The sequence below is a fragment of the Cebus imitator genome, unplaced genomic scaffold (genome assembly GCF_001604975.1).
Source record: "Cebus imitator isolate Cc_AM_T3 unplaced genomic scaffold, Cebus_imitator-1.0 Scaffold472, whole genome shotgun sequence".
Lineage (NCBI taxonomy): Eukaryota > Metazoa > Chordata > Mammalia > Primates > Cebidae > Cebus > Cebus imitator.
The window spans coordinates 1,184,161-1,203,630 of NW_016107787.1; the positions used below are offsets into that span (position 1 = coordinate 1,184,161).

General features: G+C 36.7%; 2 protein-coding genes across 5 annotated transcripts in view; one reads left to right on the forward strand and one right to left on the reverse strand.

Annotated features, from left to right (window-relative positions):
- NID2 (nidogen 2) overlaps positions 1-1,657 on the forward strand; it is a 70,696-nt gene extending 69,039 nt beyond the window's left edge. For all 4 annotated transcript variants that reach the window (XR_001820096.2, XM_017512417.2, XM_037732780.1 and 1 more), the window contains 2 exons: positions 610-722; positions 987-1,657. Coding sequence is in view for 3 of the 4 variants with exons in the window: in XM_017512417.2 (XP_017367906.1) it covers positions 610-722; positions 987-997 (124 nt within the window). In the remaining variant the exon portion in view is untranslated. The remainder of the gene's footprint in view (positions 1-609; positions 723-986) is intronic.
- A 92-nt stretch (positions 1,658-1,749) lies between these two features.
- RTRAF (RNA transcription, translation and transport factor) lies at positions 1,750-17,725 on the reverse strand. The gene is made up of 8 exons (XM_017512419.2): positions 17,477-17,725; positions 15,870-15,994; positions 13,121-13,220; positions 8,134-8,220; positions 6,925-7,013; positions 4,889-4,957; positions 2,208-2,256; positions 1,750-2,083 (listed from the first exon to the last, which is right to left on the reverse strand). Exons 1-8 carry the CDS (start codon positions 17,535-17,537, stop codon positions 1,929-1,931), a joined length of 735 nt encoding a protein of 244 aa, XP_017367908.1. The 5' UTR covers positions 17,538-17,725; the 3' UTR covers positions 1,750-1,928.
- Between the last annotated feature and the right edge of the window lie 1,745 nt (positions 17,726-19,470).

A 19,470-nucleotide genomic window follows, 5' to 3' on the forward strand; every position in this document is an offset into this window, starting at 1 on the left:
TGAGGCTTTTGTTTCATCACCTCTCCTCACTGGCAGATAAGATCCTTCAAGGATGTTTCTTTTCATCCTTTCACGTTTTTGAAATTATCCTTTTACCTCACCCAGAAACTGAACAGTTTTGCTCACATATAGCTTAAAAGCAGCAAAGCTTTTTGATAAATAATCTAAAAAGGAAGCATATTAATCTAAATATGTTCTTCAGAGAATAAGAGACTACCCTTAAGTAATACCATGAGCTATATTAGATATAGGGCTTATATTGGTTTTTCTTTGACACTTGTGGACATGTTGTCTGACAGACGGAAAAATACTATTTAGACTAGTTCTCAACTAAGGAACTGTGGAACATTAAAATCTAGGCCCTTTACCCCATGGCCTACAAATCCAATTTGATAGATCATCATCATGTGATTCTAACATGCAGTTAGAATGAACAATGGATTTAGAGTAGTGGTCCTCAAGCTTCAGTGTGGCTTTAGCATCACCCCTTGTGCAGAGAAGGCTGGCAGACATTTTTCTCTACTGAAACTGCCTTTTTGTAGCTGACCTTTTTTTTTTTAAATCTAGTAAATGACTCTCCCTAAATTCACTCTTCCTTTCTGTTACCAGGGATGGTGTTGTAGCAGTAAATAAAGACAGTGGCCAGTTTACTGATGAGTATCTCCCGGAACAGCGATCTCACCTTTACGGGATAACTGTGGTCTACCCCTACTGCCCAACAGGTAAAATATGCTTTAGAATGCTCCTTTAAATTAGCAGGGTAGAGAAGGGATATATGAGATACTTGATTACCCCTGCTGTCTGTGACACTGCCACCATTGCCTTCTTCCTGCTCTGAGAACCACCTTTGAGCTGGGAAATTTAATGGCCACTACATGGGGGAGGGCCAGTCTTTACTGCCTTAAATCTACCTAGCAAAATGAAAAAGACTTGCTGTTGCAACTTGGTTACAATACACTCACCCCCGAGTCTCTCCTCTCTCACAGGAAGAAAGTAAATACAGTAATGTAAAGGAAGACTTGGAGTTTACAATCAGAACCTGGACCTTAAAGAACAGTGACTGAAAAGGCAAAGAAAGGAAAAAAGGAATAGGCCATTAGACGTTCCTGAACATACATGATGAACATTTTTTAGTGCAAAAAGACTTTTGTGAAAAGTTTATACCTCAATCTTTACTACTGTATTTCTAAAAATGAAGGTTCTTACTGCAAGTTTAAAAAGGCAATAGGATTTTAAAGCGACTTCCTGTAAACATTTATACCATATTTAAAAGGTCAAATTCAACAACTAGGAGTTTAAGATTCTAAATCTGATTTTTGCTATGGATTATTTCTGGCCAAGAAACTAAAGCACATGTGATCAATATAAAGATACAATCGTAAACCTTGAGAGTTGGAGAAGCCAATGCAGAACTCATGGGAAAGGACTAAATTATTTATAGTTTCCCAACCAAAGTTCTAAGATTTTTTTTTTTTTTACCTCTACATCAATACATTTCTATTTATATCACAAGGTGCTAAAATTTGTATTTTCTGATCCTGTAAGTGCCTCTATAGAAGTACCCACAGAAAGTATTACATTTTATTAATACCAAAGATGTAACAGTTTAAACATTTTCTAGATTACTCCAATAAAACATTTTTAAGTTTTCCTATGACTTATGGATCTACGTTGTCTCTAGGACAAAGTTGGGGGTTGGCATATACCTTAACCACAAAGGAGATTTATGTAAACATACAGTACATAATAAAAACTCTACTTTCCTAAACTTTATTAAAGAAAAAAGCAATGGTGGTAAATCTCTAGAACATACCCAATTTTCCGGGCTTCCTCCCCCGAGAATGTGACATTTTGATTTCCAAACATGCCAGAAGTGTACATGGTTCCCAACTGTACGAAGTAGGTGAGAAGCAGAAGTCCTGAAGTGTTCATCTTCCAACTTTTCCCAGTCTGTGGTCTGTCTTTGGATCAGCAATAATTGCCTGAACAGCTACTATGGCTTCATTAATTTTTGTCTGTAGCTCTCTGAGCTCTTCTATATGCAGCAATCGCAGAATTTGAGCAGCTTCATTAAGAACTGCATCTGTTTTATGAGAAAAGAACACTGCTTCAATACAGAATTTTTGCATTTAAGGTCATTTATTTTCCTCAAGTATTCAGTCTCTTAAAAAAAAAAAAACAGTTTGAATTTAAAATCAATCACTTACCCCCCGTGTCAAAACCAAGAATATGTTTGTCTAAAGCAACAGGCAAGCCCTTAAAAAACAAAAAAGAATACAGTTACCAATAACATTATTTTCTCAACTAAAACTGAAACGTACCTACCTATTCTAGTGTTTTACCTCTTTTAGCTGCACGAGCAAGGGAACTAGGAGTTTTGTTTAGATTTGCCTTGTGATCAGCGAATTTTCCCTATTTCAATGGGTTACGGGAAAAAGTTACCTTTAAATGTACCCGGAGGCTCTACAGCTCATCCAATCCTTTAGACCTGGTGTACAAACACTATATCCTTACTGCTGCAGCAGTGCCTTGTCAGTACTGCTGAGAAAGGCAATATGAGCGGGGCTATTACTGTCTTTTTTTTTTTTTTTGAGACAGTTTTGCTCTTGTTACCCAGACTGGAGTGCAATGGCGCGATCTCGGCTTACCACAACCTCCGCCTCCCGGGTTCAGGCAATTCTCCTGCCTCAGCCTCCTGAGTAGCTGGGATTACAGGCACATGCCACCATGCCCAGCTAATTTTTTGTATTTTTAGTAGAGACGGGGTTTCACCATGTTGACCAGGATGGTCTCGATCTCTTGACCTCGTGATCCACTCGCCTCAGCCTCCCAAAGTGCTGGGATTACAGGCGTGAGCCACCGCGCCCGGCCGTTACTGTCTTATTTTGGCTACAGTAATCAACAGTATACAGGGCAAAAAGAGTACATTATAGTTTTCCATTTCTGAGCATATTAATTTATCTTTAGAAACTGTACAAACCTATGTAAAATGTAACCACTTTTTCAGCCAGCATGGTGTTTACCAAGATTATGTATAATTTAACTTTCATGAGTTGACTTGGAAGTTTCTTTGAAACAGTCTAGGAAAATGAAGAAAAACTAAACCACTCAGAACCTATGCACATACTAAAGATGGTGACTATGATGATACCATTTTGTGAGGCCAAACTTCACAGAAACAAATATTTAAAATGAAGACAGTCAGTCTGTACTCCCTGCTGATTATATAAAATCATTGCCAACAAAAAAAACACACTACCCATACTTTCAATGTTAAAACCTGTTACTATTCAAATGCTTTAATCACTGCCTAATTCTTGTCTTATCTAGTAAGGTAAATGTACCTCGTCTCCATCTGCTTTAAAACACCTAAGAGATGTAAAGGAAGAAACAATGGGCAAGAAAGCACAATGAGCAAAATTAAAGAACAGAATTGTACTGAATGGCTTTATACGTTCATCTAGTACCAGAGGCTTGCTTTTTTCCTTTGTCTGCCAAGAGACCACCGAGAACAGCTACCCCTGAAAACTACCACATGCCTCAAATACTAGCTCATGAGTAGTTAGAAGTACACCAAATTATAAGAATGCCACTAAATCAGAGGCTGCGGTCTTCTGAGATGACACCAAGATTAAGATTTGGAGCATTAAAAATAAAACTAAATTTTACTTTCAAACAAGAGTAAAGAGATTTGGCTAAGCCTTTATTTACACTGCCTTCCAAAGCAGACATAGTTTTGCTGAATGAAAGAATGAATGATTTTATTACAAGAGAACAATTTACTGTCTGTTCTATAGTGTGGGTGACATAAGCTGATCTTTAATCCAACTTCCAGTGGCTCGATTCACACATAATGAGCCAATAAGAACCTTTAAAAGAAAACAGTGTCTTGCAGAAATACTGCCCTGACATTAGTAACCTTTTAACACTTCTGGGCCTGTCTCTGAAAGGGGTTGGGGGACAAAGCATGTTGGGAGAAGGGGGAAGGGTGCAGGGAGGACAAAAAACATAGTTGTGCCAAGGCATTCACTACAACCTCGTTGCTGCAGGAGGGAGGTGTTATCAGATACTGGAAGACAGTCTCTCCACTGCTGCACAGCCAATGAAACTTTAGGCATATCTGGATTTCTGATATAATCTAAAAATACTCCAGAAGCATGTATTTTCTCCTTAAGGGGAAGGTAGTCACGTGATACAGCTTTCTTGGCCTAAAAAGTAGGACTGAAAGATACCATTTCAGTCATCTGTACCTTGAACCTTACGCTCTAACAGAACCCCCACCCCTTCACTTGGGCGGATTGACAAACTCATGCTGAGATCCATGCATGGACCCTTGTCCCCATCCACCATAAGAGCACAGGCTTTCAAATCAGACTAGCCGCCTAAGCTCAATCACTTACCAGCTAGGTGACCTTAGCCAAATTACTTTCTCGTGTTTTATGCCAGGAAATTGAATAAAACAATAATTTACTCTGAAGAAATAAGAACAAGAATAGAATTTAGATGGGAAAAAAAAAAAAACCTAATTTATACTGAAGGGTGTTCCTTTTTCTCCAGCATGAGTCAAAATAAGTAAGTTTCATAAGAGTAAATACTTTTAAATAAACTTCAGCAGGCCACAAGCATGATTTATCGACCGTGGATGAGCTACTTGTAGCTTTCTAAAGTACAAAGTGTGATGAAGGTGAAGTTTGTTTTTCACTCAAAAATGACCCCCCAGCCACAGAATACATTCAGTTTGCTTTACGAAGTACTGAAATAAGCTATGCTTTCTCTAAGCTGTTTATGTAGAATGGATATCTGAAACAGATACATGCAAACTTTAAAATCATGGCAACAGCAGAAGAAATGTTCATTAACAACTTATTTAGGATTTATAGAAACATACCTCTTTTGTTTGATTTGCCTTAGCAACTGCATCCTGTGTCAGGCGCTCCTGAACCAAAATTCGAATTGCCTAAGAAACCCAAAAAGATTTTCACTTTATAGGTTTACCTGTCATCCTTTCTTCTATGAGCCTAGAGAATAAGGATGCTCAATTTGATGAAGTCAGAATTACCTAGTTCATTAATAAACCCTCCAATACATTAAAAATAAAAAACCAAACCACTAATATAATGTAACCTTTCACACTTCTAGTATTTTAATAATGTTGAGTGATGCTTGCAACAATTAAAACTATTTTTGAATAGGTAATGCACGTGCCTATGAAACACAGCAGAATACATGGCAAAAAGTGGGTCTCCTTCCTAGCCCTGCGATCCCCTACAGATTCTTATGTACACTCACACTAAAACTGCAAAATGACGAGCATGCTTATGCATGAATACACATTTTGACACAAAAGGTAGCAGATCATGCATACTGTCTTACACTTGGCTTTTATCACTTCACTCTAGTGAAATATTTTCTTACCTTTCAAAGGACACTGTTGGTGGTTTTAATAACCAAGGCATTTCATTATGGCATGCATATATCCAAGTATCCATACACACTTAAAAATCAAATTTTTTAAAATGGAATTTTAATTAGGGAGATGACAGTTACAACTCAAAAATAAGTGTGAAAACTTTAAATAAAAAAACCAAATACTATTTTTGAAAAACAGAATTCAAACAATGTTTAACAGCGACTGCAAACATATTAAATAGTCTGGTTGCCAAATAGTTAATGTACTGATTCTTGTACTTGACAAATGTACTAAGATGTTTTCCATATTTTGTTACTGTTTGAATGCTTCTTAAAATAACTCAAAAGGAACAAATGTGCAGCTAGGACTAGAATTTTGTAGCTTTTTGTTGTAGCTGATTTATACTTTATCCCCTTGGGTTTTGAAGTCTAACAAAAGCACCCCAAATATGCTATCCATTGTCTGATTCTCCTCTCACTTACTTTATGATTAAAGCTGACATGATCACTTTAGAACTGTTCCAAGGCAATTAACATAATTGTCTGAATAAAGACCAAGCCTTTGAAATCGCTAAATTTCACTACAAACATTTTTGTCTTTTGGGATGCAATCTGTCTTGAGAAAATCCAAGTTAACATTCAGATACAGTACAGAAAATTTTAATAACTTAGTTATTAATAACTTAGTACATAAAAATCTAAAAAGCATGTTAACTTACGGCTTAATCTCTTCTGGGTAGAGTGAAATTTAATTATTCAACTTATTACAAAGTAGTTTACATGCACAAGGTCTAGCTTTTAATCTCTTGTAAAATCAGTAATAATTTCTAAAATAATTTCCAAGTGTGGTATCTTAAGTACCACTCCCCTGATCCACACCACTGTACTTGCATGAATACTAGGAATAAATCTTTTGAAGTTTATGATTTCTCTCAGAAACAAGAGACCTCTTTCAGATTACTGGGCTCCCTGAAGTATAGTTATAAACTGAGTGGCCTATGTAGGATGGGGAACAGAAACATTCATTTCTCAAAGAAATTTTGGGGTTATATATATTTTTGACCAAATTCACCATTACTCATTTGGCATTTTTCACCATCTTAATGAATACAGACCATGATTCATTAAAAGGACTAACTAAACAGAAGTATGGTAATGTGGAAAAAGAATGGACCACAGAGTTACAGTGCTCAAAATCCTGGCTCTATCATTTTAGACGTATTTACCTATCCTCATTAAGTCTGTTTCTTCATATCATATATATTTTTAAAAGATAGCATTTGTCTCTAGGACTGTTGGCAAGGTTGAATGAGAACATCTTTGCAAAGGATTTAGCATAGTGGCAGGCACAAAACAGACAATCCAAATTCGATAAAACCATGAAATCTGCTTTATATCACACATTCTTCTACTGTATTTTAGTCATTCGATCATAATATCAATAGTTAATATTTAGAAAATAAAGACATTAATCTACATGCAGTTTCTGTCAAGAATCAAGAACATGAAGCTGACCTTAAGCATTACCAGGTAATCATCATGACGTTGAATCTGAAGCAGGTTTGCCAAAGCCATCACACCAGCCTTAAAATCAGGATTATTTACTATAGAAGATTAAAAATAAAGAAAAACTTACAACTCTGTAAATGTATAATTACAGACATATTTGTGGACACACAAAAACATTTTTCACTTTTTGGTAACAACAAATCTCTTAGTTTTTAAAACTACTACTCACAAGATAAAAAATGAAGCCCTGCAGACTATCAACAATTAAATAAATTGGTAAAAGATAAAATGGTTTTCCTATGACTGTATGAGATGGTCCCCGACTTAGGATGGTTGGACTTACAAGCTTATGACCTTAAAATGAATTCAGTGGGATGTAACCCTAGTGCAAGATGAGGAAAATCTGAACTTACAGTGCTTCCAGTTTCATTTTTCAACTTTACAATGGTTCTTTCGGGGTATTACATGAATTTTTGACTTAAGATATTTTCGACTTTGGGACATGATCTCATCATCATTCAAGAAGCATATGTATTTCATCAGCCAACTTGAATAATTCAATAAATGACTAATTTAACTCACATTAGGTTTGTCCTGTAACTTTTTCTGCAAGGCTAATTTATGTAGCACTTTTAATTAACATTTCTTCCCAAGGCTGTTAATTTTAATACATAGATCCCCTCAATGGATAGTTTTCCCAAAACCTTCTCGCTAAGCAGCGGCCCAGGAGTGCCTAAGAGCCTCACTCATTCAAAAGGGTTAACTCCTAAATTAGAGGTCACAATGAATTAGCCAGTGAAGGAATATTTCACATATCATAATCTAGGTAATTAGATTCTTCATACTTTTAAAGAGAGAAATTACTCAAAGACATCTGAGATTTAATGGAAAATTTTACCACTTGTCTCATAGTCACTGGATTAAAATAAATTTATACATTCAAAAAGGTAAACAATGGCTCCATGATTAAATACAAATTAAAACCCCAAATTTCTAGAGGCAAATCAAATTAACATTCAGATGTTCAAATGCAAGAGGAAGGAGAAAGCACACTATAAAAACATTATAGAGAATAAAATGCTAACATAAATGCTGTCTGCATGGATCCTTCTTAATTTACTAAAACCAAGTAAACGTGGACTTCATTCTTCAAAGTAAAAAACATTTAAGCAACCAAAAATATTGATGTTCAATGTTATGCATTTATATACTCACCATCCAAATTGATCAATGGTTCTGCGTTTTTAGTTGCATTGTCAGCAGTTTTTGCATTATCAGGTACTAAGTCCTTGTATTTTTCAGCTGTAAAAACAGGCAAAAATATCATTTGTAAGAACTGCAACCTAAGGTAAAATGACTACTGCTATTTACCAAATTTAACTGAGCTAAACTGATTACAGGTTGGGTACTCCTTATGCAAACGCCAATAATTTTCAATTTTTACTTTTTCCAAACTTTGGATTATCTGCATATATAAAATGTGGTATCTTGGGGATGTGACCGAAGTCTAAACACAAAATTCATTTTCATGTTCAATATACAACTTACACACATAACCTAAAGGTAATTTCATAGAGTATTTTTAATAATTTTGTGCATGAAACAATGTCTGCGTTAAGTACTTATGTGTGGAAATTTCTACTTGTGTGATCATGTCAGTGCTCAAGAAGTTTTGGATTTTGGAGCATTTAGGATTTCATTTTCAGGTTAGGGATGTTCAACCTGTATAAGCATAAGCAACCCATCCAATCAAACTTAATTTTTACTATAGAAAATGTAAAAAGACAATGTAACCATCTTTTCAATTAAGCTAAAGCAATTACTGGACTATGTGACACAAATCTCTTTTCATTAACATTTCTGAAGGCAATCATTTCAAACGTAAATTTTAGGAAGGAAAAAAATCTGTTTTTACAGCTTCCTCTGAAATTTGAGGTAGAAGAACGGGAGGAGGATTATTACATAAGATTAAATACAAACTCATTAAAAAGCACACTTCCCCAACCCCCCATATCTTCTTTTGAATGCTGTATATAAAATCCAAAAACCTTGCATTACAAAAAAAAAAAAAAAAAAAAACCACATCAAATACACCATCATATATAAACCTCAAACTTATTTCATGAAAATGTGATATTCAGAATTCCAAAGGTAGATTTTATTTTCATTAGAAAAATAATACTTAAGTTCACAAATAAAAACACTTAATAATTCACTAAACAATGTTAAAAATGGCGTCTTAGGCTATAGAGTGCTTACGTGATCTGTTAATGAAACAAGGAAAAAGTAAAAGCATTAAAATTTAAGTTGGAGTTCAAAAGGCTCCCAGGGGCCACATCTGGAACAGTATAAACAGCAGAATATGTGATGGACAGAAAAGACAACAATCCATTGAGTAAAATAAGAATCCATGTATCTACATTGATTTAAACAAACAACTAAATTAGAGAGAGGAAAGATTAGAGATGGGAAAGCTTACAGGAGAAAACCAACAAACAATGTAGAAAAAATGATGAAAGTAGAAAAACACCTCTTGTTGATAATCAACATAATAAATGATTCAAGGCAAGAATCATCATATGGTTGCTAAAACTAGTGGGAGAAATTTGAGGGGCAAAAACGTAATTGATAGTCTCAAAGTACCTCCCCACAAGATATATTACAAAGAGGAAAACAGTAAAATTTACAGTGGAGAAACCGTAACCCAGCGATCAAAGTGACGTAACTAGTAATGCGACATATCACTATCACGTATCGCCTAATATGATGCACTAAAAAGAACACATCACTTCTGTGTTTTTCCTAACAAAAATATAAACCCCAAATCTAATCATGAGGAAACATCATATAAATCCAAACTGAGAGACAAAATAAATGTCAGTCTCATGAAGCAAAAATACAGACAGGAACTGTTCCAGATTATAAAATACTAAAAGAGATGTAACAACTAAAAGCAACGCATAATCCAGGATTGCTCTGGGTTTTTTCTGCCGGGAGAAGTGGGGGCTTGGTAAAATGTGAACAGCATCTAGAGATAACAGTAGTATATCAAAGATAACTTCCTGATTTTGATCATTGTACTGTGGTTATATAAGACAAAGTTATTTTTAAGAAATGCACTTTAAAGTATTTCAGACTAAAAAGAAATCATCTACAACTTACTATCGAATGGTTTAGAAAAAAATGATGTGTGTGTCTGTGCGTAGAGAGAAGGATGAAGCAAATGAGGTAAAGTGTTGAATTTGTAGACTTGAAGTATATGAAAATTATTTGCACTATTTTGTAATTTTTCTATACATCTGAAATTATGTATTTAAAAAATTTCAGTTATCAATACCGTTAATTGACAAGCCACCAAAAGGCTTCAAAAAAAAAAAAATAGTAGAGAACAAATAATAAAAACTCACAATGGTTTCAGCAAATTTTAAAATAAGTAACCTAAAAGTCAAGGAGGCAAAGTATCAATGTAAAACCACAAAAGAACATCAGCGCCTCCTACTGATTAGAGACAGTATTATTTGACCAATTTTCAAGTCTCTTCTTGCAATTCTAAATAAATGAAACTTGTTTTCTAATTTAGACTTTTAATACACTTTTGATACCACTCACCTTCAACTATATGTTAACTTCCTTTTTCAATACTGAAAAATTTACACTTCACACATGACCTTCCTTTATTCATTAAAAGAACATGCTATTACTGAGAAATAGGTATATATAACCATGTGTATCTACACTGAAGGTTAATGAATTACAAAAATGGAACAAATAGAATAAATAGAGATGTAAGAATTTATTTGGCAATAACTGAAAAACACTTTTGATAAGCTACAAATTGGCTCCTATACAGTTCCTACCAATACAGAGCAAGGTAGATAATAAAAAGACCTTGTTAAAGGCCCTAGAAATCAATTAATATTACACCAAAGCCACAAGGCGTATGAATACATTTATTTTCTAATGGAAGAAAAACAAGGTTGGTTTTTTTTTTTTGAAACTGTATAGAAAAGTAAACTAAGTCTCAAATTAGAGCTTTCCTTAAGATTTTTGCCATAAGGCTTCTGAAATTTAAGTCTGATGCACCAGCAAAAAACTGGCTGATGCTCCTTATCAGTGTATGCAAGCACTCACATAGACTGCATTCACACACAATTACTGAAACTGACAGGCACTTGTTGTGTGCAAGAGACCATGTCAGGTACTGTGACATATAATACTGACCTCTACCCCACCAAGATGTCCACGTCCAATCCCCGGAACCTGTGTATGTGTTACCTTATATGGCAAGACTTGCAAATATGATAAAATTAAGGATCTTGAGATGGGGGATTATCCTGGATTATCCAGGTGGGCCCAGGAGGATCAGAGCCAGAGACAAAGTTATGACAATGGAAGCGGAGTCAAAGAGAAACTGTAAAATGCTATGCTGCTAGACTTGAATATGGAGGAAGGGGCCAAAGTCAAGGAATCCAGGCAGCCTCTAGAAGGTAAAAAAGCAAAGAAACAGATTCCCCTGAAAAAGCCTCCAAAAGGAACCAGCCTTGCTGACAACTTGACCTTAACCCAGTGAGTTACTGTCACTTAACCAAGCTTTGGTGTAGTATAAATTGATTCCTAGGGCCTTTAACAAGGTCTTTTTATATACCCTGCTCTAGATTGGCAGGAATTGTATATGAGCCAATATGCAGCTTATTAAAAGTGTTTTTTGGTTGGTCCCAAATAAATTCTTACATCTCTGTTTTATTCTTATTCTGTTTGTTCCATTTTTATAATCCATTAACCTTCAACATCTAATGTTGGCCTTCTCACTCTAAAATAATAAATTGTGTTTTCAGTCCCTGAGTTTGTAGTAATTTGTTACAGCATCAATTGGAAGCTAACAGAGACGCCCTGTAGGAAACAAAGCCGAATATCAGCTTACAAATCTGGGACAAATAAGACATAGAAGCAAAATGGAAAGTGGTCAATGACTTAAAAGGTACAGAGTTAAAAGCTATGGCAGTTCAGAGGGAAATACTGCTGCTGCTAAGACAAAAGCAGCATACGAGATGGATCTTTAAAAAGATGGTTAGGATTTAGATGTGAAGAGATGGAATGAAATGGTATATTTGCCAAGGGAAAAGTGTGAACAAAGAAACTGAGGAGGGAAAAGGGATATAAACAGGAAACAATATTATTCTAATTTCGCTGGGATGTCAAATGTGAATACTGGCTGGGTATCAGCCATCATTAACTACCAGGTTGGAGCTTAAAATTCTTTTTGTAGAAAATGGGAAATTAGTGTTTATGAATATGTATGATGTTTATTAATATGAATATGTAACTGGAACTACTCTTTGGAAACAAGGAGTAAGTGGCAGCCTAAAACAGATTTATGTTTCAGAAAGTTAGCTTGGTTGGCCATGCAGTTAAGAAAAGAAGGTGACATTAATGCGAGATATTACAATACTCTTGGCAGAAAGTGACAAAAGCCTAAATGAGGATCATGCCAATGGGAATGAAGACACAACAAGCACGAGGAAAGGTCAGTGTAGGCAGGATGAAGGGAAAGGGATAAGCCAAAGATATAAAAAGGCTTCCAAAGTAAGTAATCAAAAGGACTGGAACTAACTGAAAAACACAAAATGCAGAGGATGGAGGTAAGATAAGATAATCAAATCTTGCATTTAGATGTTGGCAGGCCTTTAAAAATGAAATGGTCTAATGAGACGAAACACATGTTTAATGGAAAATTGTTTTCACTATAGGTACACTAATATTCAGAAGCTTCCAACCATAGAAGTATCTGATAAGACAAAAGCATAAGTAACATATTCTGGCCTAGAGAGTATTAATGTACATTAGCATTAGACATATTTCAGTCTCTTGAGAAACGACCTGCTGCAACACTTCAAAGTTCCATCAATTCTGAGACACTAACAACAATTTAATTTGAAAGGCTGAGGTGCAGACCGTATTATCAAAGTGGTGTTACTTCATGAGAAGACAGTCAATTAGCCTTCCCCAAAGTGCACCATTTCCAAATTCTAAAAGAAATATATAAACACAAATGAAAGACAATAAAAGTGCTTTTAACTTGTGATAAGAATGAACGAAGGTAAAATAGTATTAGACAAAACAAATTGGTAAGTTCCCTACATTTTCACACTCCCTTTCCCATCTTTCCTCTTTAAAATAAACATTCCCCACCCACAAAACGTACCATTATCTCCGTATTCAAGTCTAACAGCTAAACCAAGAAGCCAGTCAATGGCTTCCTGTCGCTCTTGAATCTTGAAAGGACAGTTAACATCTCTGAGATACTGTGAGGGGGAAGAAAAAAACCACCAGTTTCATTATTACCATAAAGTCACAGAAGAAAGAATAGTAGAGTACAAAGAGACCTTAGTTTGGATCTCTAACAATATTTTAACAACATTTATATTACTACACTTTAGGTGCAATTATATAACCCAACAGAAGGGAACATTTAAGTGTACCACCTTCAGAAAAAAAATAGAATACAACAACTTCCTCATTTTATAGATGAGAAAGCTGAGGCCTAGAGAGACTGACACTTGCCAAGGGATACAGGACTTACACCTGGGACTAGAATCTAAGCTGATTCCTAGTGTCAATATACACAGAGCAATTAACCAAAAGGGGTACCTTTAAAAAGGATATACAATAAATCATTATCTAAACCTTAATTTTCATACTACGGAAATGCCACTGCAAAGAATAGCCATGCAACATGCATGTAGGGTGTAACCAAGTATTTTAACTAAATGTCAGAAGCTGCACATTCAAAAAATGTTGAATAGTATTATATTCAACATTGTATATAACATTATTATAACATTATAATAATATAAATGTTGTCCTTCAAATGAGTCTTTCAAGAGTTTAAAACCTAATGCCAGCAAAATGTTATCAGTCAAAACTGCTGGAGCTTTGTAAAAATCCTTTCAGGGATAATTAATGAATCAGTACCTTTTAGTCATAACACATTTTCTAACCAAAAATCTTATCCCTTCAACTCACGAGATTTGGTTATAATCCAAAAGGCATATCTACCTTCAAAGTATTAAAAAACTGTCAATACTAAGGGTATTTAAACAATGTAACTCATGATTTAAAAGCAATTCCAAAAGGGAAGTTCCAAATATGATTTAACAATGACATCACCATTCTGAAGAAACCAACTTGAAGGATAATAACTGCCTAGGTAAGTTCTGATATGTTTAAGTTATTTTACCTTATCATTCCAGGTATTTCGCATCAGAAATGCGCACACGCACACACACACACACACACACACACACACCCCTATATATATGAGACAGAGTCCTGCTCTGTTGCCCAGGCTCGAGTGCAATGGCACAATCTTGGCTCACTGTAACCGCTGCCTCCTGGGTTCAAGCGAATCTCCTGCCTCAGCCTCCTTAGTAGCTGGGATCACAGGCATGCACCTCCATGCCTGGCTAATTTTGTGTTTTTAGTAGAGACAGGGTTTTGTCACGATGGCTAGGCTGGTCTTGAACTCCTGACCTCAGGTGACCCACCAATCTCGGCTTCCCAAATTGCTGGGATTATAGGTGTGAGCCACTGTGCCCAGCCCAGAAAATTTTTTATAATCTCCAAATACCCTTCTACCCGTAGAATTCTGTATTGTCTTTTAACATGAACAGATCATAAAATGTAATATAAACAAAATAAAATCCTAAAAATCTATTTCAAAGTGTTAAGAAGCCCACTGAAAATTTTAAAAATATTTTCTAAGAGCAAAGGAAAAGCATACAGTAGTATTAACAGTAGCAGTACAGAGGCATTGGCAGTAGGAAGCATATCACACTTGGTAAGCACCAGGCACTTCCATGAAGTCATTCATGAACAACAGAGCCACACCTAGGGGATGAGATAGGTACCACTGTTACCCTCACTTATTGATGAGAAAATTGAGACACGGAAAGTTTACTAACGCTGAGGTAATTTATACAATCCCTAATTTATAAAATCATTGATTCTGTGGAGAAAGTACCTAATCTTGTTCTAGCAAATCAAAAGCTTAGCCTTTTTCATATTTTTCAAGAAAAATATTTCACTCATCAAAGTAATATAACTGATGAAAATGTTTAATATAAGTAATGACACTGTGAAAGGATTTTTTCTGAGATTTTTTTTATGCAAAAAGTTACTAAAACTAAATCAATGGGAAAATTATTCAAGGCACAAAAATATGATATACCAGAGATGTTTTAAGGACTATTTCTCTAGTATACAACAATGGATATCTATGTTAAATATAAGTATAAACATGACAATCTTAGTTTTCAAGCATGTCAATGTCTTTTTTTTTTTTCTTTTTTACTGAGACAAGTTGTCACTCTGTTGCCCAAGCTAGAGCGCAGGGTTCTAATCATTGCTCACCACAGCCTCAATCTCCCTAGGCTCAGCTGATCCTCCTACCACAGCCTCCTAATTAGCTGACACTACAAGTGCATGCCGGCACACACAGCTAACTTTTCTATTTTCTTGTAGAGACAGGGTTTTCTCATGTTGCCCAGGCCGGTCTCGGAACTCCTGAGCTCAAACGATCTGCCACTTCAGCCACCCACACCTGGCCAATGTCTTTAATATAAGAAATAGCACTGTAAGTGTATTATTGCTCCATTTTCAGTTTAACAAAAATTCTGATTTGGGCCATTAAAGGAAAGTGAAATATTTATATCATTATTTAAGAAATGTCATGTTTCTAGAGAAAACTATTTATATCTAATACTGAAAGCTTGGTAGGAAGCCATAAAATAATTTGCTCTAAAAGCAAAAGAGACATAGTAAGAAATTTGCGAAACCCCTGAAATCCAGCTTTCCTAATACTATCATTATCATTTTTAAGTAATTTTAAGCTCATCTTCATATGATTTTCAGATAAGCTCTCTGTACTTTTACTTTACTTCCTAATTCATTACCTTTTCAAAGAACTTGGGCCAATCACTGCTGTGGATGTTTCTTAAATTACCTCTGTCTTCAATCTTGTAGTGTCTGATTTTCTGGTCTTCAAGCCAAACAATGAAGTTTCTAAATTCTGTTTCATCTGCAATTAAAAAAAAAAAAAAAAAATCACATAAATAACTAGAAGCACTACATAAAATACCTCCTTCACCACAGATATATGTTCTTGTAGAATTTTCTCAACCTTGAAATACTAAATTAATTGAACCAGAAGGAGGAGTTGAAAGTAGAGATTCTGGAGTCACAAATTAACAATGATCTGTTCAAAGCCTGGCCAGAATTCAAATTCTGGGTTCAAAGACTTAGTAGTTGTGTGAACTTGGGATAATCACCTACATTTTCAGTGCCTCGGATTCTTCAGCTGTGAAATGAGGGTGATAATAGAACTTACCTCACAGAGTTGTTATGAAGATTAAATAAAATAAATATGGATAAAAACAGTTCCTGGCACACAGTTTTGGTATGTAAGAGTTAGATATTAATATTCCAGTTCCTTTGAGGGTAGGAAGGGGAGAGAGGGCAAGGTTAAATTTATAGCAAAGTAGTAAAGTAAAATAAATAACAAATAAGTACAAGAAATTGACTACTGTTGTCACGTAATGTTAACTGCGCATTAAGTGCATACGTTATTTTGTTTAATCCTCCCCATGCTTCTTTTGAGGTAGGTAATACCCTATTTTACAAATAAGAACATTGAGACTCAACGACTCCAATCCAGATCTAGGCTCTATTGTCACTGATCCTTTTTTGTTAAAGTAAAAAAACAACGGATTATAATTTGATATGCTTCTACAGGAGATCAACAAAACACTGTAATCCTGCTTAGAAATTTTCAATTTGTGAGTCAAATTCCAGCTTCCATAAGTATCACAAGTAATAGTTGATCACTTTCAAACTTACTTAATCTACCACAGGCCAGAACTATAAAAAGTGAGTAGCAACGTAATTACTTTTTAAAATTCTAATGCTGTAAAATCCCAAATACCTTTGTATTTCCAATTCAACCTCCCCACTCATCTGTTACTAACTTTTTTGCAAGACCACACAACACAATCAGACCGTTACTACACGCGCTTACTCTCCCACTGTGATCGGTTTTGATTTCATTGTGTACTGTCTTGGTCTCAAACTGCTCAGTGGGCTCTGACTGCTTCCACCCCTTGTACCCCCCGACCCCTTGACTCCTGGCAGGCAGTGAACTAGTCTTCAAGTTATTAGCACCTTCCTCAGAAGCCAGCACCGCGCTGGCTCACAATTAGCAGGTGCTCAAGGTATCGCCTAATTACCCGGGGAACCACGGAGTTGAATGGTGAATGAGAAAGACGAATGCTTTCCCTTTTATGTGCTGAGAAAATAGTTACGTGGCGTTAGGAGTTAAGCAAGTGCAGAAAGTGACGATGCCGAGACAGGAGTTAAGCAAGTGCAGAAAGTCACAATGCCGAGACAGGCCCCCGGCGGAGACAAGGCCGCCGAAGGTCCCGGCGGGGAGGTGGAGGGGCGGCACTGAGGCAGGGACCACCTCCCGGGTCGGGGACACGCTGCCGGCCCGAGGCCGCCGCCTCACCTTTGCAGTTGAAGCCAGAGGGGTTGTGGTAGTCCAGAGCCGTCAGCTTGCGTCGGAACATGGTCCCCGCTTCTCGCTCTGACCCCCGGGCCTCGGCCGGGAGAGGAGAAGCGAGGTGGAGCGGGCGGCGCAGGCACCGGCGACGCGGCGAGAGGGCGGGCTGGCGCTGGGACGCTATGAAATGACGGCGGCCTTCGCCAATCGTGGCTTAAAAGCGGCGGCCGCCGGCAAATGCCTACCAATCGCGGCTCCAGCTGAAGAGGCGGGGCCACGTCGGCGGACGTCGACGCTCAAACAAACTTTATTGTCAGCTTCCTGGTTGTACAATAGGCAGAAAACCACCGGGAAGCCGCTTTCCTTTCTCACTTGCTGTAACATACAGAGAATAGTGTATGTAGGCTTTTGGTATTCGCTGTACCTTCCGTTGGATTACAGAATTACTGTTTAGCGTTTTGAGTGCATTCATTCATTACTCCTCCCACATAACAGGTGCTCTTCTAACGCTGGTAATACAAAGACTACAAAGCAAGGTCCCTGCAGTAAGATGTTTTTAGACTAGTTGGGAGTGATCCACAGGTAAACATACAACTGTTAATACGGTGCGATAGTTCCAGATATCCTCAGCCGGAGTGAAATCTGATACTAAGATCGTCCCTCATTCCCCCTCCCACTAAGTCACAGCATCCTGTAAGTCATCAATTCGTTCTGTCTCTCCTAACTCTCAAATCCCTCACCTCTTTCCAGACCCCACTGATAACAGCCACAAATAAGACCGTCATCACTTTTGCTTACTTTAATTATCTAACTGATTTCTTAGGGCCAGTCCTGGCTTATCCAAACCATTGCCCACATAGCAATGAGAGAGATTTTCTAAAGCAAAAACCTGTCCATAACTTTCTCTGCTTATGTTTTAGTAGTTCCTGTTTGCTTCCTAGAAACAATAAAAGCTCTTTATTGTATTTAAGATCTTTCCTGATCCAGTCTCTACTTGGTTTTCAGGCAGTGGAGAGAGAGCAGTGAACAAGACAGACCAGGCCCCTACTTTCATGGAGTTTAAAAAGCTAATCAGGGAAACAATAGATAAGTATAAACTAAGGCTTGAAGATGAGGAGGCATTCACCATGCAGTCAAAAGGGTAAAGTAGTTTGAGAGAAGAGGAGGTATAAAGGCAAGAAATGATCAACAGCAAGACACAGAGGGACTAGAGTTTATAGAGGCTGGAGGGTGAGAGGCAATGACAGCTGATAAGGCTCTGATTAGGAAAAGTCTCTCATGGCAAGCTAAGGGAAGTTATTGAAATTCTTGGGGGTAAACCAACTATGTATGTTTCATTTCATTTCATTTCAACAGATTTTAATTAAACACTTAGGATCTGTGGAGCATACAAATGAGTAAGCTACAGTCTCTATTTTCAGTAAATTTAAGTATAATAACAAACATAGATGTGTAAATAAATACTTGTAATCTAGAGTTAGAAAGGGATAAGTGAATTACAAGAAGTACAAAGTGTACTACGGTACAAAGAAGTACAGGCCAGGTGCAGTGTCTCATGCCCGTAGTCCCAGCAGTTTGGGAAGCTGAGATAGGAGGATAGTTCAAGCCCAGGAGTTTGAGACCAGCCTAGGCGACATAGTGAGACCTTGTCTCTACAACAACAACAACGAGAATAACAACAACAAAATTAGCTGGGCATGCTGGTGTGTGCCTGCGGACCCAGCTACTCAGGAGGCTAAGGGGGAGAGGATCGCTTGAGCCTGCAAGGTTGAGGCTGGAGTGAGCCATGATCATGCCAACCTGGGCAACATGCAAGACCTCATCTCAAAAATAATAATAAGAAGTATAGAGGCCAGAAAACGGTTTTAGTTTTAAGGGGGCACAATAAGACAATCTATATTTTCCAATTAAGATGCTTACCGGGTGAATCAAGAAAACCAGTTCAAGAGTGTCTTGTTTTCAACAAAATTTGATAAAAGGTGCAGCTATAATCTCATATT

Bases quoted from the DNA above. Each gene is read 5' to 3' on its own strand.
- RTRAF (XM_017512419.2), bottom strand. From the start codon at position 17,537: ATGTTCCGACGCAAGCTGACGGCTCTGGACTACCACAACCCCTCTGGC. The intron at 13,221-15,869 runs GTAATGAATTAG...TCCCCCTCACAG, and splicing joins GGCCCAAGTTCTTTGAAAAG to TATCTCAGAGATGTTAACTG. The intron at 4,958-6,924 runs GTCAGCTTCATG...TGGGTTTCTTAG, and splicing joins ATTACCTGGTAATGCTTAAG to GCAATTCGAATTTTGGTTCA.